Below are 23,713 nucleotides of genomic sequence, written 5' to 3' on the forward strand. Positions count from 1 at the left end.
TTTCCTTTAGAATATAATCACGGGGATTGTAGAGGGAGTTAAGCTTTAGACCTTATGTCTTTTGTGTCTTCCACTTTTATGACTCTGAAATAACTTTTTTGTTGTTGTTCTGAGCCAAAATGATAAGTTTTCTCTGCTGCAGCTTTCTAAAAGTGGAAGTTAATGTTCTAAAATGTATGTACACATTGCAACAATGTATATAGCTCAAAAGCATAAAAAGCAAAATATATTAAATTTCAACATACTTGTTATCCTGCATTCCCGTTGACTGTAGAGAACCTCTAGTCATGTCTATCTGTTTTTGATGCTTCTACAGACTAACTGCCCAGCATCCTCTGCCCAACCAATCAGAATGTAGGAAAATCTACAGATATGACGGAATCTACTGTGAATCTACCTACCAGAAGTATGTTGAAATCTTTGTGAGTCTTCCTTCTGGCTCGTGCATCAGTGCTTGTGGTTGCCAGCTATTCAAAAATATCCTTGTCTTGAAACCTTATATTTCTCTAATATAGTGGGGGAAAAAACCAATCAACCAACCAACCAAACCAAACCAAACCAAAACAACCAACAAAATTTGCCTTCACAATCCAAACAAACAAAAAAAAAAATTTATTCTTTTGAAATTGTGGTCTTAAAGTTTTTAAAAATGACTATATTAAAGCTCTTAGGTAAGCTTCTTTATATTGCAATAAACAAGTACTTATATGCAAGAAAATCTCGGCAAAATACATTGCACAGGTGCTACGCATCTTAGGGATTTGAAAGGTGTGTTATGTATAAATTAGCTGTCACTTTTTTTCAATCCTGTAATGGAATGATGAGTTGTAATTTGCATAATCCTTTAAGAAGTCAAATTATACTGTCATGTAGCAGACTTAACATGCTAGCTAAGATTTCAGAGCTTTGCAGCTAATTACTATGTACCTTACAGGACAGTTAAATTGAAGTTGAGTCCTCTGCCTTTGCTGCCTTTTGCATTGTCCATTACTTAACAGAATCTGCACTGTTGGTAATGAGGTGTTGTTACTATCACTGAAGTAAACCCCCTGCTCTGAGAAGGAAAGGCATTTAATGTATCAGAGCTTGACTTGGGTTGCTTTTGCTAAGAAGGAAGTTTTTGTTTTTTTAGAACAATCGTCCAAATTGGAGTCTCCCCAAAAGGATAACGTTTATGCTTCCCAGAAAAGTTACGGAATATTGACTGAAGCAACAGTAACCTTTGATTAAAATAAGTTATTCTATAGAAACTATAAAATGAGGTAAACATAGTTCAACTGAAGGCATGAGACTCTCCAGATAGACTTTGCAAATATACTTTGGTGTGTTTTTTGTTTTCAAACTCTTCTTTTGTAGTGGAGTTCTATTATCGAAAAAACACCTTTTTCCTTAAAAATCCTTTCTGAATACAAGCTGGTGAGTTCTACTTTCATTTACTCCAACAATTGGTTGTACAGCATTTTCTTCCTTTTGTTTCCATTTTACAATCAGCAAATTCTGGAGCCGGTGAAGGCTGCTTTCTCGAAGGGACACAAAATGGATACCAGATGGAGCTGGGACTCTTCTCTGTATCTTTGCTACTGATTTTTCTCTGGCTTTATTTCATGTTGTTCTGTTGCTTGATAGTGTTATGCTTTTCAGCAGAATTGATGTAATTATAATGCAACATTGTTACTTGTTTATTATTTTTTAAAAGGTCTCGTTATCTGTGAGTCATCCTTATTGTGGTTCTTGGTGGTCACGTTTCTGTAACTTGCTAGGGATTCTGTGGCTTTGTTGTGATTCATGGATACTTGGAAGAAGCCTTTTGCTGTATAGGAAGGGGTTCCTTTAAGGACCATCTGAAAGCGGCATTGACTGTTGACCATTCAAGTCATTGGAGACCAATGGACAACTGTTGTTCATTTGTAAATAAGCCAGTTTCATGTGTTTGAAATTACTTTCAGCTTTGGGGCGGTGGCTTGTCAGTATAAAGCCAGGAGCCTAGATGAGGTCACCAGAAAATCTGTCCATAGAAAGGCTATCTTTCAAACTGCAGGTATTATCTCAAGGGCTGGCTTTTTTTTTTTTTTTTTCTCTCCCCCTTTAAGGATTTGTGTTATTTGTAGTCAAGGTAGACACAGTAGGCAGCACAGCTGTGACTGCCAGGGAAAGTCACTAGGGGGATATTCATAACAAGGAAATATTGGCAAATAAATGATGAAGAAGGGGAGGAAATCCCCAAGATGTTAAATTGGAGCACTGTCACTGAGATGATTAATGGTGTTGTGTATTTTAGTGAAGATGCTTATCTGGATTGTCTTGAAAATATAGTGTACATTTAATAGCACCTATAAAAAAGCATGTGGTGTATGAACACACCGAAGAGAAAAGTCCACGGATTCGGATTTTATTTTCCTGAGTGAGTACTTTCTTCAACTTAGTCTTTGGCTTCTGGCTATTAGAAAGCTGGTGTTAACGTTTGTTACATAGAAATATGTATTTTTTATAGAATACTAGTCGGTATTTATGTAGCTCCCGTTCCTACGGGATTGAAAATGTTCTTGTGAAAAAGATGGGTATTTTTCCAGCACTCTTGAGGGGTGAATGTTATCGATAATAGGGAAATGATGATCGCTCAGATCTGCCTAGTCTTTCTAGGTAAACGGGCAGGGTTGGTCATAGGGCTACAGTAGATGAAGGACCAAACTTTCTTCCAGGATGGGGTCAATTCTCTGTCAATTTCTGGTGAAGGGCTGGTTTTCCTGGAAGGCAGTCTGGCTTTCAGTTTTAAGCTACGAATATCCTGATTCTAAGTGGGATAGCAGTCCAACTTAGTGGATCAAGTTCCAAATTAAAAAAAAAATGGAAAAGAATCAAGAATTTTAGTGCCTTGCACTTAATGAGAGTGAATTTTATCTTGAGAGGCTTCTGTTTTTGTTGTATGTGTTCACGTAAGTGTATGTAAAATGTGTCTGTCCACATGGTAGGTCCTGAAGTAAAATGTTTCTTGCTGCGTTTTACACCCATAAAAGATTGAGAGCCTCTGCAGTAGGGTCGGTATATAAGTTTATAAATGTAGTAATGTATGGGTGTTATGTCATTGTGAAGATACCGTGGGTTATAAGGAAAGAAATGGCGAGGGATGAAAAGGTTGCCCTATTTGGTCTCTCCGATCAGAGCATGCTGGTGTCAACTTGCAGGGGCCCAGGAGACTCGACTGTTTGCTCATCTTTCCCATTCTGTGATCCCTGACCTCATGTTAGTAACTGGAAATTGGGCAAAGTATTTGCACTATGGAAATTGGAAAATGCTGCAAATCAGGTGTCCTCCTGTCCCCAGTGAGTTGTTAAATATTTACCAACACATCACTGTTTTTGATCCTCCCAACTGTAGTTCTATGATTTTATAATTGTAAATTTTCCTACATTTGAAAACGTTATGTGGGATTTAGATGTTATTGGGAGTTATTAAATAATTTTAGTAATATTGAAAATCTAAAGAACACAGGAAAATACAAACTGGTTAATTCAGAATATCTACAATTTAGAATTTTAAATATAAATAAATATATAAATAACATATAAATTCTATATAAATATATAGAATTTTAAAATAATGGTAGTTATTCCAACTTTTTACATTGACTGCTTATGATATGGCCGACTTGAAACTTAAAATTGTAATTGGTGATACTTTCTTAGCAGAGGGTAGGAAGGCAGGGATTTCAAAAACACTAGCCATATTATAAATATTTGACAACTTTTTTTATTAAGCCATCGTTTTGGTAAGTACTGATACTTAGAGAATCCAGGTCTCTTTCTCCATTTTAAGCTGTCTTTAGGTTTGCAATAATATCTCTGGGTTTTAATAAGTACCTCTGTAAAATCATTGATTTTGATTGGGAGATGGCACAGTTCTTTCCATTTAAAACAATTGTAAGACAATTGTCTTTTTTTGTTTTCGACTTTCAAACCTAAAAGTAAAAGCAGTGTGGAAAGTCTTAAAAAAGGGGATGCCCCTCCACAATAATTTGGATTAACTTTAAACTTCTAAAAAAGGCCAGAAAATATTTGAGTAGGACGAAAGGAAATCTCCATGGACCTTGATGGGATTTTACCATAAAATATGGTGGCAATCACCTGTGTGAATATGTGATCATGAGGAAAGGTAACTGGGAAGGAGTAAACCGAGCAAGGCCTTTGTAGCCTCCAAGTTTGTCACAGTTTGAGCATGTGGCTTGACACTACTGTGGTTGTATTCAAGAACAATGACCTCACAAATACTTAAAGATGGACGGGGAGACCAGAGCTTCAGTAACTCCTGCTTAGTGAGCACATGCTGTGCTGCTGGAATAGTTCCTGTAGGACCCATTTGAAAAAAAGAGCTTTCACCCAGAGTTTGTCGTCTCCAAGTGTAACCAAGATTGAGAAGATGCTTGTCATGGACTAGTCAGCTGTCTTCTAAAAAGGAGGGGCCATTGGCAAAATTGTGAGCATTGTGTGTTTCCTGGGTCTCTGTCCAAGCCCCTTTACCTCCGTGAAATGGATACCTGGTTAGCATTTCATGCCCAGGCCTTTACCCAAGAGGATTTTTGTCCATACCCCTTCTTGCAGATCAGGTATTGCTAACTGATATTGGTGCTCTTGAGGGCCATTTGCCTTTCAATAAGCAACTCCCAGAGAAAGAATTTGAGCAGAAGTGGAGTTACTCTCCAGTGGAATAACTTCAGGCACCAAGACAGGGAGAGGAGAGAAGAATTTCAGGCTGGAAAGGGAGAGGTGATGCTTTCTTCTTTGCCTGAATGGGAGCCACCCAGAATGCGGGTGTCTGCTCAGCACAGTTAAGGCTGGCTTTGGTCAAGAAGCATGGGTTTGGAAATGGGCAGATTCAGACTCTGAAGCAAGAAGGCATTAAGGAGGGTGGCAGCGGGGGTAGGGGGGGCGGGTGGTGGTCGTGGTGGAGGGGTGGGGGGGCAAGAAGTGGAGAATGAGTGAAGAAGAAACTCACCAGTCTTGATCAGCTGTGTTGTGCCAGACAGAGTGCTAACCACTCGCACGTGTTCTTCCAATTAAGGAGAACAAGACAGGTTTCTTGTCAGGCAGGCTGCTGGGGGGATAGATGGTCACCTGTGCTGACGGGGAGGGAAAGGTCAAGGAGGCTCCAGCAGCAGAGCAGTGAATTCTTCTGGCTGTTTAACCTGATTGATTGATTGCAATTATGCAGCCCCCTCCCCCACCCCTACCCCACCATTGGAGTAATTTATGCCAGTACTGTTTGGATCAGTAAATAACAAAGAAGTGAGAAAAGAGAAATATACAATGAACTTCATAAAGAGCTCTAATAGAATCTGCATGTTAAACAGACATTGAACTCTGTAGCAAGAACTGCTTCAAGCCTTTCAACATCCAAATGAATTCTAATTTCCACATCATGCCTTTCAGACCTCAGCATGGTTTCTGGTGGCTTCTCCCAGTTAATTTTAGCATCACACCAATGATTTTTGCCTGTAAATGACTTGCAGTGGTAGATCTTGGTAATGTGGATGGTATATTATTTAGGGCTAATGCCAGGCCAGCTTAAAAAGGAGCTAATTTATTCATTCATTTAACAGCCGTATTTTGATCTTCACCCACGGGTCAGGTGCTGTGCATGAAGTGACTTAGAGGTGACTAAGAAAGCCTCTGGCCTGCAGAAGCCTCAAACACTGATGGGAATGGATAATTGGGATTCTGTGTAAGAGGTAGCTCCAGTGAGCAGAGCAAACAATAGATGTGGTCCTATGAAAGGGTTATTTTTGAACAGTCGAACTGAGCCCTGCGATCTTCATGGCGGGAGAGATTTTGATTTGGGGGAAGAGGTGCTTGAGGAAGTGATGAGAGCCAAAAGACCAGTATTTCTGGCATAGCGAATTGCATATGGTATAGGTCAGGAGTGGACAGCAGGATAAGGGTGATAGGACTTTAGGTTGGAGGAGAAGGGGAAATTGGAGGACCACCATCCTGGGAGAGAGCCCTGGAGGAGCTTTTAGGAAAGGAAGAATGAGTCTGCAAGTTCACTCAGGCTCTCCTGTTTGTTAGGAAACTCCTTTCTTTAGCTTGTCTTGGAGGCGGTTCAGTCATGCAGTGTTCTGAATTTGAAGTGATTTTTGACTTAGAAACCTCTTGCAGGACTCCAACAGTAGGAAATCCAGTTTGGGACCTGTCTGTAAGTTCACTGCTCTTCCCATCTTGAGGTGCTCCATATTTGCCTTTCCTCCTCCCAGACTACTTGGAACTCAAGAGAAACTAATGGCGGAGAACAAAAATGGGCAGGCACAGGGGCATGATTTAAAATGAAAGAATATTAATTGGCTTTACCCGAGTGTGTATTTTCATGATGAGAGAAGTATCTGCCTCGATTTTTAAAACTAATTGGCTACGGACACACCTGCAGTATGTAGTTCTCAAGAACTCTCTAGAAACTTGAGAAGAAAAGGCAAAGGTCAAAGTGAGAGGAATAGAGCGACAATGAACCTTTTGTAGGCATGTTGTGGAACTACAGTGTTCAAGATCATTAATGGTGGTTTCAGACAGGGAGACTAATGTGCGTGTGCCCAGATCTTAAAAATAATACAGCACGCTTAAACTATAATTTTAGTAAGTTCTCACCTTAAGAACCGCTTGTTCTGTGCGTTGATGGGTGTCCCATGTAGGTGTGTCTTGACTGAATTTTTGGATTTCATTTATGCATTAGAATAAAAGAATTACGCTTTTAATCTTTGTGAACAACGTATTTTAAGAGACCCACAAATCCACCCAATAGCATTTCATCACTGCTAGAGGTAGCTGAACCTCCTGGAAATGGATCTGAGTTTGATACTTGCCCCATAATGATTAGATCTAGGATGGTGGCTAAGTTACTTAACTAACGATTGCTTCTGTTTTCTCACTTCTGATATGAGGGTAAAAATGAAAATGATATCATAGCTGTTTGGAGAACCAGTGGGCTAATGACTTGACATTTTTAAAAAAATCTTGACAAGAAGCTTAGGTTCTAGGTATGATTATTATCACCATTTTACAAATAACAGGGTTTTAGAGAGCTAGAACAACTCACTCGAGGTAAGAAGTTAGGGTCAGTGTCACCAAACTGTTGCTCACTGGCCGACAGCTGCTTTCCCATCCCCTTACCTGTTCTCGTAAATTAAGTTTTAAGGGAACACAACCATACCTGTCCACTTACACACTGTCTGTGACTGCGTTTGTGTTACGGTGGCAGAGCTGAGTAGTGCTGACAGAGACCATATGGTCCCCCAAGTCTCAAATGTTTACTGTGTGGCCCTTTACAGAAAGTTTGACCCCTGCATTAAACCTCAGTCTGTTTGAGTTAGAGCCTGAGGCCCCCACCACAAATACTCATTGTGATGCTTGGCATATAATAAGCACCCACTGAATGAGTACCGCTTTGTTCCTTCTCTAACTTAAGGTACAACTGCTCACATCCAAGAACTCGTGTCTGCAAAATGGAAATAATAAACATTGAGCTTCCAGTAGGATAAGCCATTATGGCTATGGAAATCCTGAATTCCTAAAGGAACCATCCTGAATTCTGTCTTCTATCTGTCGTTTATTACTAGGCTTCATATGATACAAATGTGAGAAAATTTTTCCATCTTCCTAGTGATCAAAGTACAGTACATCATTACAGGGAATAATTGTGAATATTCAGTGAATATTCAGAATCTGGTAAATTAAACTCCTCCAACAAAAACTTCATATTCTTTGGAAATTAAAGAAAATAAAATCTTCCTTGTGAAAAATAAAAATAGTGTGGAATTGCCACTTATGTTTTGAGCAATAGATGATAATATATAAGCAGTATGCTTACAATAGGAAAAAAATGCAATAGGATTTCTCTTTTAACTGAAAGATTGATAGCTTACAGATTTTATAGACTTTTAAAAGATTTTAGAGATTTATAATACTTTTCCCAGTAGTCTTCCCAACAAGGAAGGGATGAGATTATGGTTTCAATTTGACCCTGCAGAGAACTTGTATTTCCATGCAAAGGTCTGTTACTGATCTTTGGGAACTCCCTGTCCTCTGCTCAGTAAATGGCCTCAGGTTTGGCTTTTGTTACTTTGGAGTTAAGGAGCACATTGTGTGTCTCATCGACTTGTATTGAGGGGAATGATCTGGGAATTTCCTTTGACTAAGCCCAGTGCCATGGCTCGGCTGGTGAAGGGTGGGTTCTTACATCTGTTCTATTTTTTTCTTGGAATAGCTGTATATTCTCTTTTTGCTTAAGCTGTAGGACACTTTCATTCTGGAGCATTTGGAAAATGCAGAGAAGCATAGAAGAAAATATGAATGTCTTTCCTAATGGTACCACCCATAGTTGGCCACGAATCACAGCTTGGTGTTTATCATTGTATAAAACTGTGTTGATAGGCATGTCGACTTTGACAGAAAGGTATCTACATGTATAGGCATGTTCTTGTGGATACATCCTGAAGTTGTCTCAGCTGGGAAACCTCTGGGGCCAAGTGTTCTAACTTGTATACAAGCAGCTTATTTAAGGGAAGTTGGAAGCTGTATGGTCCTCTTCTATCTGGAAACTATGTTTCACAGAGATTTCCTTTCATGACCTTTTTTTTTTTTTCCCCCTGTTTGTATCTCCTTTCTCAACTTTTTGTCACTTTCTTTTTGAAGGAATTTAAATTCTTGTGCTTTGAAAAAGCAAAACAAATAAAACAACAAAATATGAGAACTCCAGCAAGAACCAGTGATATTAGCAGCATTACTGATAGCGATTTTCAGCAGAAAAATCTTCCCTACCCTCAATTTTTTTTAATCTAGTACTTCATTCTTTAGAAAGAGTTCTGAAAGAAGATAAAGCTAAGGGTGCGAAGGGTGTGGTGGGTGCTAGTAGCAGAGCTTTTTAGGATCAGAACATGTATATCTATAAGAAGATAAGTAACTGCTGGATGATTCCATGGAGTTTTCTGGTCACTTTCCAGACTCTCAGATGACATGTTTGCTGCATCATGTTTTTAAAAGAAAAAAAAAAATTTTTTTTTTTTTTTTCCTCTCTTACAGGGAGGAGGAAGGAGGGAGCAGAGCCAGGCCTGGGCAGGTGCATGTGCTCAGGTGCGAGAGAGGAAGTGAAAGGAAGGAGAAAGGGGAAGTGGGAAAGGGAGACAGGCTGACAGCGGACCTGAGAGGGGACTGCTACATCATTCTTGAGGTTGCTTATAAAGCGAATTCTACTTACTGCATTCAGTACTGAGCTATTTTGATCTAGTTTATAAAGCAGACTGAAGTCTGGGTCCTGGGAGGATTTTGGTTCAATGGCCAGCATGTAAGGAAAGCATTCTTGGGTGATTTTTCCCATGTCAAACTTGAGACCTTTGTGATTCACTGAGCAGTGTGAGGGCTCTTTGGAATTGACTACTCAAGATTTATGTGATTAAATAGATGATCCCTGCATCTTATTTAAAACCTAATTGCCCTTCCTCTCAGCCCAGTTCTGAAGGATCTCTACAATGAAGACTAAATGCAGTAGTATTTATATATCAGATTATGTAGCAAGCCTCACTCTTTGGCTTTTCTTACTAGGTACCAATGAGGAGAGCCTGGTTTCTTGCATAGCAGCTGCCCTCACTTGCAGTTCAGTTCAACCAACACAAGATTTTATAACTGTGTCATTTTCTTGACTGTTGCACGTCAGGGGTGCTCTAAGAGAATATGAGCCAATTGCATGCCTTGACCTTGAAACCAGGGGCTACATGGTGGTCTTGATGATTCTCCTCTTCCACTCAACTCCACTAACAAAACTGTTCTTGGAGTGAAATTGAATCTCTATGGCACAGTCAGACATGGAGCCTCCTGTCTTGTAGGCTTTAGACACCACCAGCTGGATTTCCTGATGAAGAAGACATTTGCAGTAATTATGGGGAGGTCTTTGCTCAGTTCCAGGAAAGGAGCATGCTTTCTAGGGACTGCCTAACTTCTTGATGGCTTGAAGGAACAATATAAGCAACGGCTCTGATTCTCCTCCCCCTGGAGAAATCCATCAGATCTCCGAAGTCTCGACTTAATAACAAAAAAAGTAGTGATATTCATGTCACCGTGTTTTTATAAGGAGAGGTTTGGAGACCTATCCAGTGGGGAGGATGGTAGAGGGTAGGGGGATTTTTTGAGCTCTTATAAAATTGATGATAAACAGATTCATTGGATGGAAAGATCGTTGACCCTCTTTTCTGAATTCTGCCTTTAAACGCTAGTAACAAATTTATGAGACTGCTATGAATAAAAAAAGGTGATCTTTTTTTTTAAATTTAGTGTAATTGTGAAATGTCTTGGGGAAGGGAAGACTAGAAAACTAAAATTCTGGACCAATGGATTTTTTTTTTTAAAAGATTTTATTTATCCATTTGACAGAGATCACAAGCAGGCAGAGAGGCAAGCAGAGAGAGAAGAAGGGAAGCAGGCTCCCCGCTGAGCAGAGAGCCCGATGCGGGGCTCGATCCCAGGACCCTGGGATCATGACCTGAGCCGAAGGCAGAGGCTTTAACCCACTGAGCCACCCAGGCGCCCCTGGACCAATGGATTTTAAGTAGAATACATTTTTACAAGAATCTCATGGCAAGTTTGGTTTACTTGTACCACATACACCTTTATTGGCTCTCTTTAGGGGAAGTTTGCCAGACACAAATGACAGCTGTGATATAGAATGTCCTCAACTTGAGGCTCTGGGCTGTGGGGAGAAGAGAAAATAAATGCAGCTGCATGTATTCTTTCATTCACAGGAAATACTCACGGATGCCAGGGTCTTCCATTGTGAGGCAAAATTCATCCTTCAGGGGGCAGCAGAAGTTGACAGTGAAGTTGTGGTTGAGTTTCACCATTCCTGCTTCTCTCTTGTCTGGTTTTCCCATATGCAGCGAGAGGAGGCTGAAATCATCAGAGAAGTAACCTATTCCAACTATGGTGTTCTGTGATCTCTAGACATCATTGTAATTGATTCCCACATCGATGTTTGAAATAAATAGGTCATATACTTACTTGGTACTCAAGAAAATGAAGGCTTGGAGGTTAGGCGGGTTGTTCAGCTTACGCAGCGAATGTTTAATCTGACTCTTTATGGCAAATCCATTCATGTCCGTGTGGCCCAGCAGTTCATTCACTTTCAGTTGGATGACGTGGCCTGGTTGGAGCAGGATACTTGACATAGGAAACACTCACCTTCTGTTCAAGGGTAGTCTCTTGAAATCTAGTTCTGTAAAAGAATAAGACCCTAAGGAACTTAAAGCCTTAGCTATAGAAGAGGGTATGTTTGTTGTATTTGAATACTAGTCGTTGAATGTCCTTTGTATGCACTGCTGTGTGTCCTCCAGTATGGGGGCAACTAGGTCTGCCCTTCAGAAATTTCATCTGTTCTTACTCTGCAGTTAGTGAATCTCCAGTTTTTAATCTTCAGTCCTACCTCTTTGCCAACTTGAGTTTTAGACTTCTACACTAGGTTTAGAAGGTTTCTGCCTGTGATTTGCTTGACGTGGACTTCTATGTGTAATGACCGGCACAGTTGCAAACACTTCTGTAGACACTGCCAATGAATCCTTATAGCAACCCAGTGAACTGTGTTTTATCTCAGGTTTTTTTTTTGTTTGTTTGTTTGTTTTTGTTTGTTTTTTTTTTTCATAGAAAACAAACCCCAAGCCAAAAAAAAAAAAAAAAAAATTCTTTTGAATCCGAGAGGTTAAGAAATGTGAACACTCTCACACAGCTACCACATGGCATGGCTGGCTTGCAGAGAGCGACCTTCCTCCTCTCCCCATTTGGGGAGACCAGCTGCATGGTCCCTCCATGGTCCCTCCAGGACCATGCAGCTGTGCCCCCCAACAGAGCTCTGTATCTTCCTTAGAATGGGCTTCTCCTCCCTGTAATTGTTTTGCTTTATCTTCATTTTGGTAGTCATTCAGGCTTGCTCTTGGACTGTTCTTCCATTCTTCCTCTCCTGTATCCAGTAGCCTGTTAGTCGTATGATTTCTTGTGGAAAGAAACTTGTCTCTTGTTCCCATCCCCTTGATGTAAATTATTATTTCATCCCTAGTTTGTTGCAGTCTCCTGTTAAGTCTTATCTCCTATCTCCTTCAATTGAAGTTAAATGCTAGAGTCTACTGTAGACAAAATACCATGCAAGGGAAAGCAAAAATACCTTTTCTGGGATCCCCTATAGTTAAAACAGATTAAAGTCCTGTTTCTAACATAGTTCCCTGCTCAAAGTCCTCAATGGTTCAGTCTTACCATATGGGGTCTATAGCCTTAGCTTAGTATTTAAGATCCACTGGTCTTGATCTAGTTTGGCCTCCACCTCCCCAACAAAAATACCTCTCAACAGAAACTCTCTCTGCTCTTATCTATGAACTGTATCCATGGAGTCTTACTAGGTACAACACACACACACACACACACACACTCACACACACTCACACTGTGTTTTAGCTTTATCCCAGTGGTTTCTTTCTTCTCTTAATTCAACATATTTATGGGGTACCTTCTATAATCAGGAACTAATGTGGGAGATATAGAGTGAACTAAGACTAGGGTCTCTGTCCTGCGTCAGAGGGCATTGGAGACTGATAGTAAATAGCAAAAGTTACAAAGCGAGCACGTGATCTGATCTATTCAGTGGTAGTCAGTGCTGTAGAACAAACATTGAGAAGGTTAAGAAGGAATTAGGAGTACTGGGTGAAGATGGTTCAGTTATGGTTTCAAGGAGGTGCAGCCCCATTTGAAAAGCTGATATTTGAGACTCCTAGGAATTGAGGGAGTTAGGTCTCCAGAAAGCTCTGGGGAAAAAATACTCCAGGTGGACTGAGCCCTCACCATAAAGGCCCCGAAGCTGAGGAGGTTTCATCACTTTGGAATAATGTGGGGAGACTGGTGCAGTGGATCTGGAACAGCAAGGACTACAGCCGGAGGCAAGTGAGAGAGGGAATAGGGGGCCAGCACACAGGAATCTGGCAGACAGAGTAAGGTTTTTGGCCTTTACTCCACCTGAAATGGCTTCTTGGGAGGATTTTTGTCTTGAAGAGTAATGAGATCTGGCTGCTAGCTGAGTCCATGCTTCAGGCGGCTATGGTGGAAACAGGGAGTCTAGTTCAGAGACTGTTATTTTCATCAAAGGGGTTGATGTAGAAGGTATGGAAGTAGAGATGGTGAGAAGAATTTGGAATCTGACCTATTCTGAAAGAAGAGCTGGCAGGATTTCTTGATGGAGTGGATTGAGAGGGGGATATACAGAGAGAAGAAAGTCAATATTGAATCCAAGATTCAGTTCCAATGCATCATTTACTCTGGATCACACATTTGGTGACATTCAATTGTATATATGCAAATAAATACCTCTTAGGAATTCTTTTTTTTTTTTTTTTTTAAAAGATTTTATTTATTTATTTGACAGAGAGAAATCACAAGTAGATGGAGAGGCAGGCAGAGAGAGAGAGGGGGAAGCAGGCTCCCTGCTGAGCAGAGAGCCAGATGCGGGCCTCGATCCCAGGACCCTGAGATCATGACCTGAGCCGAAGGCAGCGGCTTAACCCACTGAGCCACCCAGGCGCCCGCTCTTAGGAATTCTTAAATTGAAAGAAGAGGCAGGTCATGAGCTTATAAGTGAAAGGATAAAAGATTACATGACTGTGGATGGATATCTTAATAAGATTGCAAGTTCCTTTAGGATACTGATTCATTGATCAATCCACAGACCTTTCTAAGGTACTTATTAAAGGCCAGTGTTCATCTTATCTTGTTTGGCCATCTTCAGTGCAGTGGACAGGAACACAGGCTTCAATGGACACTGAGGAATTCAAACCCTACTTAAGTCATTTATTTGCTGGGTGATCTTGAACAAGTTATGTAGGTTCTCTGTTCTCTGTTTTTGTGATCTGTGAATTGATAATCTCTCTTCTAGGGTTTACTATGAGAGTAAATGAACGAACACAGTGTAAGGTACTTACAACAATGCCTGACACATACTAAGTGTTCAGATAGTGTTCATCATTCCTAAATAAGTGTTGAGGAAAAGGAGTTAAAAGAGGATTAACATTTGGAGTGACTTTCCTTCCTTAAACTCCCGTGTTCAAAACCTGCCAAGTTGCAAGGATAATAAATGCGAATAATAAGGCCTCATAGTAAGTCCTGCTTTCTAGCTGATGGTTAAAAATAACAGAATTGCATTATGATCAGTCTGATACCTGCCTCTCTTTAGAGGTGGACAAGGAGGCTGGTCAGCATCCCCTCTGGGTACATTTGATTGACAGGCTGGCAAACAGTATTTAAATACCTAACATAAAAAGATCAATGTTTTCTTATTATTTTGTAGCTTAAAATGTTGAATGTGTATTAAAATGAGAAAAATAATTTTCAGGATAGATATGCCTTTCCTAGTACATAAAAGCAAGGAGATCACATCAAGAAGGGAATATTATTTTTTTGCCCCAATACAGGAAATTACTATTTTTCCCTCCATGTTTATATTTTGATACCTAATATCTCCCTTTTTTTTTTTTTTTTCCTTTCCTTTCTTTCCTTTTCTTCTTATTTATTTTTTCATTTCTTATGTCATGGTCTTACTTTCATCCCTCTTATTATCAGCAACTAATTGGGCCTCCCAATCCGGGAAGCAGCAGTGTGTTGCTGCTATGGGCGCCATGGATATCTTTAGTGTCAGAGGTGGTTTGAAGAGCAGCTTAATGCTGCTTTCTGTTGTGCCTGGTACTTCAGCGAGGCCCTCGGGTTCTGTTTGAGCTCCGTATTGCTGATCCCATTCTATACATTCTAGATGGTAATGTAGACAGTGGCTGTCAATGAGTAACAGGTAAATATTGAACAGGGAAGCCCTTTTGATTAACTTTGTGGATCATTATTTGAAAGTAGCTTGCAGTCTGAACAGCTCCATCACTCACGGTCATAGCGCGTGGCATGGGGGCCAGAGCATCAGGCTGTTGGTTGGAAAGCTGAGGCTGCGTTCTTGGTCCTGTCCCTAGTCCTGCATTCGTGCAGTGCTGGGCTGGTTGCAACCACCCAGTAAGCTAAATGGCGATGATTTGGCACAACAGGAATGCAGACTATTTAGGATGATAAAGCACAAAGAATGGTCAAGAGGGTTTTATGCTCTGTGGGCCTGAATATGTTAAAGCATATTGATAATTTTTTGAACTTAACTTGAATTTTTAAAATCTTTTATACAGATCCAGAAATTATCTAATAGGGAACCTAGACAGTTAAGGCAGACTGACAGTGAATTTTTTATCGTACTGGTTTGTGCTAAAAAGAAGTAATTTCAGCATTGATCTACTTCTTGAAGTTCCGTTTATACCATCTTATGGGCAAAACTGTTCCCATTACACACATACTCAGAAGGTGGTTCTAGGGTCAGTTTTTGGTTAAGAGACTCTGATCCACTGTTGATCCTCATGGTATGTTAATGGTTTTTCAGAACTTCAAATAATGCCATTATAATGACTAGTACTCTTGAGCTCTTATCCAAGAATATTCATGGCACTCGGTCAAAAGACCTAGATAAGACACCTGGTCCCAAGCACTTCTAGGTCAACACCAACATGGTCATTAAAAGATACAGACAGACTACAGTGAATTCCTTCACCTGTCACCAGGGTGGTCAAACAGGCCATTTGAAAATACTTTCATAAGGTTACCATTTTCTAGTAAATCTTTCTGTTGAGTCTTTTAATTATGTCCAGCTATGGAAATATTCAAGAAAGTAAGTGCAATAATTAAGATAATTAAGATCACCAACTGCAGCAATGCAAACCTATCTCCTTTTTACCCTGATATTAGAGCAATAGTAAAAAGGTAGGCATTTTATGACATTTTAAATGTATAATGCAGCATTTTAAATTTGCTTCCTTAAGTGGATTAATGCCACTGTTACTTGCTATTGAACATGTATGAACCAAAAAAGTCACAAAACCTCCATAAACTAAAAGAAAATCTTATTCTGAAAGTCACTTGGATAAGGAGTACCGTATACAGTAGGAATGCTAACTAGAACTGAAAACTGCAGGATTCTGTCCCCTTTCTGAGGAAGGGATTCTACGTTGGCATTACTTTTAAAAAGTGTGCTTCAATTCTGGTTTTAAATCCTGGAAAATATTAATATATTTTTGCTTTAACTGTAATGTTCCAGACTAGGTGATGGGAACCCCTGCCCTCTGTAATGTTCCAGACTGGGTGATGGGAACCCCTGCCCTCCCACCTCCCAACCTGTGGCCCAGAAAGGGAAAGAACTTAAAATTTCATGGAGAAAATAACCTCAACTAGGCAAGTAGTATTTGAAAATAATGTGTCAGAAATCTTGTATCGTATTTTGAAATCTAAATAAACCTATCATGTACATGTAGAATAAGTTAAAAATCCAACTTAACAAATATGACATTTCTTTGCACTAGAAATACACTGAATGCTTGTGTTGTTTCAAGGGCAGTAACAGGCCACTGTATTGGTCTCTTCCTCCAAGGGAGCCAGGATCTAATTTGGTTTGGGTTCTAAGTGAACATGTGTTAGGTGGTCCCATCCTAACCCTCACCACAAAACTAGAAAATTATTTGATAGAAATCTTTGTTTAGAACTGAAATAGCAGGGGATGCTGTGGGTCAAGGTAAAATTGGCAGGGCCATGTGGAAATGTGTGTGCATGGCATGGTTCTCCAGCAGAGCCGGTACTTTTAGGCCTTTGGTGGCTTGAAATTCTAGGCAGTGAATTCGACATTTAGTCTTTCTCCATATGGGACAGGAAATTTGGCGCACAGAATTCTATTGTGTAGACTAGTGACCCATACTATGATTGGTATTTTGGTTCTAAGAAAATACATAACAAGAAAAACATATATACATGTCTTTTAATATGAAAAATTTCCTAATTTCTGCAACTTAAAAAGAGTTCAACGTTTATACTCCAGTAGGAGATAGAATGAATTAGATGAGGATTACCTAAATGATGGTGACCTCTTTACTGGCTTTTAAGAATCCGTTTTAGTTATTAGACAACTTGGTAATGTTTGGGGAAAATGGAATCTATTGGGCTAGGATGTGGTGGTTTTGAAAGTTACTTGGTTCCATCCAAGAACAAATACTCTCTTTATGTGAGAAACTATAGATGTTTCTTAATCTCAAGGAAGTTTCAGGCCAGCAGGGAAACTCAGGTAACAATTTACTGATCTGATAAATAATTACTGAATACCTACTAAGTGACAGGCATTGCTCTAGATCCTGGAGATGCCCGTGGTAAATAGGACATCAGAAGTTGCTATGCCATGGAGTTTATTCTCTCTCCTTGGTAGAGGACAGACAATATGAAGATGCATATGCAAAATTAAAAGGTAGTTCTCTGTAGTATGAACGAACTTAAATCAGGGCAAGGAGACGGGGTATGATTAAGTGCTTTTGTTAGCAATGAGGGCATGTTAAGTACCTTCAGAATGACGTAAATGTCTCTTTTCTCGGCAAGTACAGACAAGCAAGTCCATTTATGGCTGTAGAGAAGTGGGGAACTCTTGTTGGGGAAGAGGGATCTTAAGCTGGCCTTTGATGGAGGGGAACTTAAGCTGGCCAACCCGTGTTTGTATAAGACACGGGATAAAATAAGAGTTTCTATTAAGGGCTGACTAGAAATAAGGGGTAAGATGGATGAGACCTTGAAGAGAGAATTTTGGATTTGACATTTTATATGGTTTCAGTATATTGAAGAGTGGAATATGTGGGATGTTTCTACCTCTGTGTTTGCATGGAGTAGATAAGAAACAGAGGCCATCTGACAGGCTTTTAGGATAATAAGAAATGAGAAGACTATAAATTTTCTGTTTGCACAGGCTTGAGTATTTCAAGGTTTATTTAAGGGCTGTTATGGGAACAAAGGGTTGGGTGGAGGGATCATATGATGTCCTGAATCAAAAGTGTTTTGTGAACCGGAGAGTGAGAATCACTGTTGGAGGTCCAGCATGCTGGCTGTGGTTTACACGATGACCTACATTCTTCAGCAGGATGCAGTTAGAAAATACTTTTTTAAAATGATGTGTTGATGTGTCTCGATAGTGTACCAAGAAGAGCTCATGAGATAGCAAGCCTTTGGGGGCATGAATAGATAACCAAAAATAGTTCCATAGACAGATTAATTATTTTAAGAAATGGCCTCCAGGTAATTTGTATCTTACTGTATAAGAAGCAAATACATAATAACATTACAGCAAAGGCTGGGTAAGATAAACTAGGGATCAGCAAAAAATGACCTTTAGCCCTGTTGGTAAATGTTACTGGTGAGTCAAGGTGCCAATCAAACATGTCACAAGTGCATGTTGCAGGGGTGGTGAAGGAATGACACGTTGTTTCTTAAACCCCAGTCACTGCCTGAGAACCACTGTGAATATGTGTGCTTGCTAATGGCACAGCCGACTTTTGTGATTAGTATTTATGTTCTTGACCCCCACCATTTTGAGGGGAGGTTTGCCAGGCATTTTTCTAATCTGGTGTGAACTTCAGAATTCCCAGTCTTATTGATTCTCACCTCCATCTAGATAAACAATAAAAGAAAAAAGGGAAAATTCCCATTTAATCATAATTTCCTTAGAATTTATAACGTATTTTTTGCCTCCATAGATAGGGCCCTGTTGAGAGATGTTCCATTGTACAAGACAAGGGTTTTCACCTTTTAAACCGTAAGAGTACATTAATTATTTGAATGTTAGAATTTCAGAGCTGACTCCATTTGGATAGGAACTCTGCCAGTAGTTCTCGTGCACAGGTTGTTGTAGGAATTCTGACTTCTCTGTTTTAAGATTTTGTGCACTTGCTGCTGTAGGTGATGGTTGATTCCTAGAAGTATGTGGACTACCAGGACCTTCTGTGTATTCTGATGACTTTAAGGAGCATGAGGATCCTGGAAGGGAGGCTGACTCTATCATTAGCAACATGTTAAGTAGCTTAACTCCTCGGATACTTTGAAGCCTTTTCAGTCCTTTGTTTGGAAATCCTGTTTTCTTTTTAATTTCATAGAAATGATTATATCATTAAAGGTTTTCAAGGCCTTCGTTTTTTAAGCTTCGTCTTGCACTTGCTGTCTTCTCTGTCTCCAGACCTTAGTTCATGCAGCTGATCTCACCCAGTACAACAAGTGTTCCGTTTTCCTGGGTGAACTGGCCACAGTCTCTTGGTCCACCTGCCTGTCCTTGTGGGGGTCCAGGACATGTTTTATACCAGCTTCTGTTTTTTCAACAGAAACAGAACTGCATCTCTAATGCTAAATATTGGCCACTGAGCTGGCAGAAAGGGGAGCTACTGTAAGTTAATTTAACTTCTTTAAAATATTTGTTTAGGGAGGCAATGATTGAATGTTAATAATTTATAGTTAATAAACTATATTTGCAGAATCCATAAGAATCTGTATTTTGTTTAACTTCTAACCCTTTAAGGGTTAGGTTTTTGGTTTAATTGGTAGAAGTGATTGAGTTATGTTACACTCAGTTTTTCAGTCTTCCACAATTCTGTGTCTATTTGTTTCTGTAATAATAACTGGTCTTCGGAATCCTCAGGCAATAAAACTAGCACTTTGTTGGTAAGTAGTAAGCATTTTTATGTTTTCTGTAATAATTCCTCACTAAGCTTAAATATCATTAATTGAAAACAAAAGCCCCTGACCTTGTCTCTCACTACTTCTCCCTCATTCCTTTGTGCAAACCTAAAAACAAGGGTGTTTGTCTTTTATCATTAGATAATTTATAATGAATAGAGAAGCTGATAAGCAGAAATGAGGCCTCATATCCCAAGAGAAGAGGTACAGATTTGTAGGGACCTGTGGAGTATTGTATAGGAAATCTGCATTAAAAAGTAGAGAACCTCTGTGCTGAAAATCTACTTGGAACCCTTGAGCTGGGGACTTTGGTTTTCCCATAGGAGCTGTGTTAACAATTACACAGAGAAGAGTACAGACTTCGTGTGAGTTGATAAATGGAGATTGGAATCATTTACGAGGTTATTTTATGGTATTTGTTAACAATATTTACCTTCCTAAATTGATTCAGCATAATCCTTACTTCAGCTTTCCTTCATTTCTGGAAGACATATAGATAATGAGATGTTTTCATAAAGCCTTACATGGCACTGAAAAACTGATTTTTGCCTTAGCTCAACAGAGCAGCAAGATTATATTAACATAGACTTTGGAACATTTGAGTTCCCATAGGGTACAGAGTGTGGCTGATAGGACACAACTTGCCTTCAACAGTTGTTTTAACAAGATATCCTTCCTATACAATATAGTAAGCTGAAAGGCATAACTGAGTAATGTTAGTAAGAAACACTGTTGGCAAAATTCTTGACTTTCATCTTTATCTGATTAATCTAAAGCAATGTTACTTACAAAATATTTTCAGCTGAATATATAGGACAGATATTTATTTTTTAAATGTCTAGCGCACGCGCACGTTTCCCCTTAGAAAAGTTTTTTCTACATTCATTGCAAAGTACGACGGAATATATCCAAGACTTTGGATATTTGGTATAAAGAGGCTTGATGCTGTTCATTCATGACATAACCTACTGGGTGTCCAGCACTAGAGATACAGCAGTGGATGAAGCCGGAAAGGATGTGAGCTCTTGCAGTAGTTAAATACATGCAGACCTTAAGCAAATGGGCCGATTGCAGAATATATAAGGTGATACATGCTGCAGAGATCCCAATAAATGGAACATGGGTTCAGGAGTCCCAGAGATAGGGGTAGGGTTTGCGATTTTAAATGGGGTGGCCAGAAAAAGACCTTACTGTGAAGGTGACAAGTGAGGAAAACTTAGAAGGAGATGCTGCTGCAAGCTGTGTGTATACTGTCGAGTCACCATTCGGGAATGTTCTAGTCCTGGTCAACGGACTATTGCCGATGCTATCTTTCTCTAGGGACGCTCCTATTGCCTCTATTTAAGTGTTCTCTCTGATGCCTTTTAGTCTATTTTGTTCTACTTCTTAAGAGAAAAAAATGTATTTTGTAAAGCATTGATCTCATTGGATAAAAGGTGCTGTGATTTTTTTTTTTTAAAGAAAGCACAAACCAGGCTTCCATAAATATCCCAAATTGCACCTTATCAAATTGTTTTTCGTAAATGTTTAAAAGTGTAAGAGAAAGCTTTTCCAGTCTAAAAATGGTATTTTTACTAATTTACTAATTAACACTTTCTTCTGCTTAGCACTTTCAAGACCTGATTTAATTACAGTTTCTAGTACTCAAATAGTGTTCTAAAGTAAGCCAGTGTTGGTTTGCTCAAAAACAGTATAATGCATTTTTTTTTTTGCCCCTTTTGGCTTCTGTTTATATGAAATATATCCATTATTTTCAGTGCCAGAATCCTCATTGAAAATGTATGTAGGTCTGTTACTTCAGTGATGGAACTATCACTAATTGGGGAAATATTAGATGTACGTTTGTTTCCCCATCCCAAGGATAGGGCTAATTGAGCACTTTTTCCTTAGTAATAATGTGCACATAGTTCTGTTTTGGCTCTGGGCTTACAGATAAAATGAAAGAGGCACCAATTTTGTTTATTCTGATTTTGGAGACTGCATTTGAGTTGGTTCCCAAAATATTGAGATGATTTCTCCTCTGGAGAAGTGCCTGCCTTGCCATCTACGGTAATTGTTAATCAATTTAGAGTCATTTGGTAAAGTGCACACTAGTGTCCTACCAAAAAAATAAAACCATGTGAATGATTTCCAAACATAAGAGAAAATCAGATAAAGAGCAGAACAGTTAGGTTCTTATCAGAAGTTTTCTCTTTGAATGAATCAACCTTACAGTAACACAATGGATGTAATAATATTAAGTCTATATTTAAGGTGGGGTAGAAGGAATTCTTATAGAATGAACTCTTTTTCCTCAAGCATCGGTTCCTTCTTGGTACAAGTCGCACAGAAACAGGGAGAAAGAGTTTCTTGTTGATACGAATGTGCAGTGTCCAAAAATCTATAGAATTTGGAGAAATCTAAGGATTTCTTAGAGTTAAATAGATTTAATATCAGGAAATAATTGAAATTACCTAAACCAATATTTCTAAAGAACTGTAGGAGACCTCTGGAATTACCTTCCCCAATATAAGTGCATAACTGCTATTTTCCTGCTAATATCTGCCTTCTTTGTGGCTCTTAAGCCCTAATTTGCCTGTGCTAGTAATTATGCGTGCACATTCAGACACTCAGTACTTGGGGACCGTTAGATTGCTTTCTTCACCCATTGTGGGGTTATTTACAGTACTGCTCTTCACTGAAGGGAGAAATAGCTATTTAGACAGAAAATAGTTTCCACTGATGACCATGTTTTTCTCCCTCCAAAGTAGAACTGTCTCTCTTACGTATACTGGTGTGTACATAAATTTCAAGATTTGCTACCTGGAATCCTCGAACTGTGATTTTTTTTTTTCCTTGCACTGAGTTCTTCCTGTGTGCAAAATACCATGGGGGCAAAAATTAAAAATTTTATAAAAATGTTTCTCCTCTACCAGATACATATGATGTTTCTGGGGAGACAAGGCATGGGATCAGGGCACATAATAAAGTCTGATGTTTTCTTAGATGAATAAAGACAGATTCAGATACACCAGTAATTATATATGGTCGAGAAATACGTAGTAGCAATTAGGAGATGAGGTAGGCAATTTAAGTGCCACTGTGAGCCTTACCACCAATCGGAAGATGTTCAGAGGAGGGTGAAAACTAGGAAAGTTGGAGAAAGTCTTGATAAGGCAAAAGAAACTTGAGTTCACCTCAGGGACTTTGGGTGTTGCAATTGGCAGTTGCCTTATGGACAAGAACGTTCAGGCAAAACTGGGCATACTTTGCTTGCAATCTAAGTAGACAAGAGGAGGCAATAGGAGATGATGGCCCTGAAACTGAGTGGCCTCATGGGAGAGGCTCCTAAGGTCTGAAAGGCGAGACAGGAAGTAGGGAACCCATCAGAAGGTTGTAGAAATCTTGAAAAGCTTGTTCCTCTACTGGAGCAAGTAACTGGCTCCACTTTACTGTGGTTCTTTGCTAAGAACCATTGAACGAAGGAAAGGTTTTCTTTTCTACCTGCTTTTGCTCTCGGAAAACTCCTTTCACAAGCTGGTAATCGGCGTTACTTGAAAAATGGGTGGTCGTTTGGTAAACACTGCCTTAAAAGTAGAAGATTTCTTTATCAATAATGTACTCAGCTAATGAGCTGATGCCCAGTGTGGAATTACCGGAGGGGGAACTGTGCCATGTACTCCCCAAATACATTTGTCTGTAGATGGTTTTTGTCTTAAAGCATTGCCATCAATGGGACTAGTGTTCCTTGGAACGTACTCCAGAAGTGGATGAGAAATCACTGCTATCGTTTTAGAACTTTTAAAATAAAAACACAGAGCAGTCAGCATAGACCTATAGGTTTTGAAATATCTACCCATTTTGAAAGGAAAAGAGGCCAACTTTTTTCCAGCTTATTCTCAAGTAGCGGAGTGTGTATGAGTCGATCAGCTGCCAAACAGAAGGAGCTGTTCCAGCTCTAATTTTAACATACCACCTTGCATGGCTGTAGGAGTGGTTCCCACATACTGCAAAGAGTTTATTTTGTATAAATAGAGACTTGGAGGGATTCATTATTAAGCCCCCTCTTCCCCATTCTGAGAGCCCATTTGCATGGCTTTCGTATGTTAGAGATCCCCCCAAACTTT

General features: G+C 39.5%; 1 protein-coding gene across 1 annotated transcript in view; it reads left to right on the forward strand.

The window, feature by feature from the left end:
* The window catches only part of NPAS3 (neuronal PAS domain protein 3), an 840,712-nt gene that overhangs the window by 112,594 nt on the left and 704,405 nt on the right, over positions 1-23,713 (forward strand). The window contains 1 exon segment of the mRNA XM_032344010.1: positions 317-406. Within this exon segment, the coding sequence (XP_032199901.1) occupies positions 317-406 (90 nt within the window).

Source organism: Mustela erminea, chromosome 5 (genome assembly GCF_009829155.1).
Source record: "Mustela erminea isolate mMusErm1 chromosome 5, mMusErm1.Pri, whole genome shotgun sequence".
Lineage (NCBI taxonomy): Eukaryota > Metazoa > Chordata > Mammalia > Carnivora > Mustelidae > Mustela > Mustela erminea.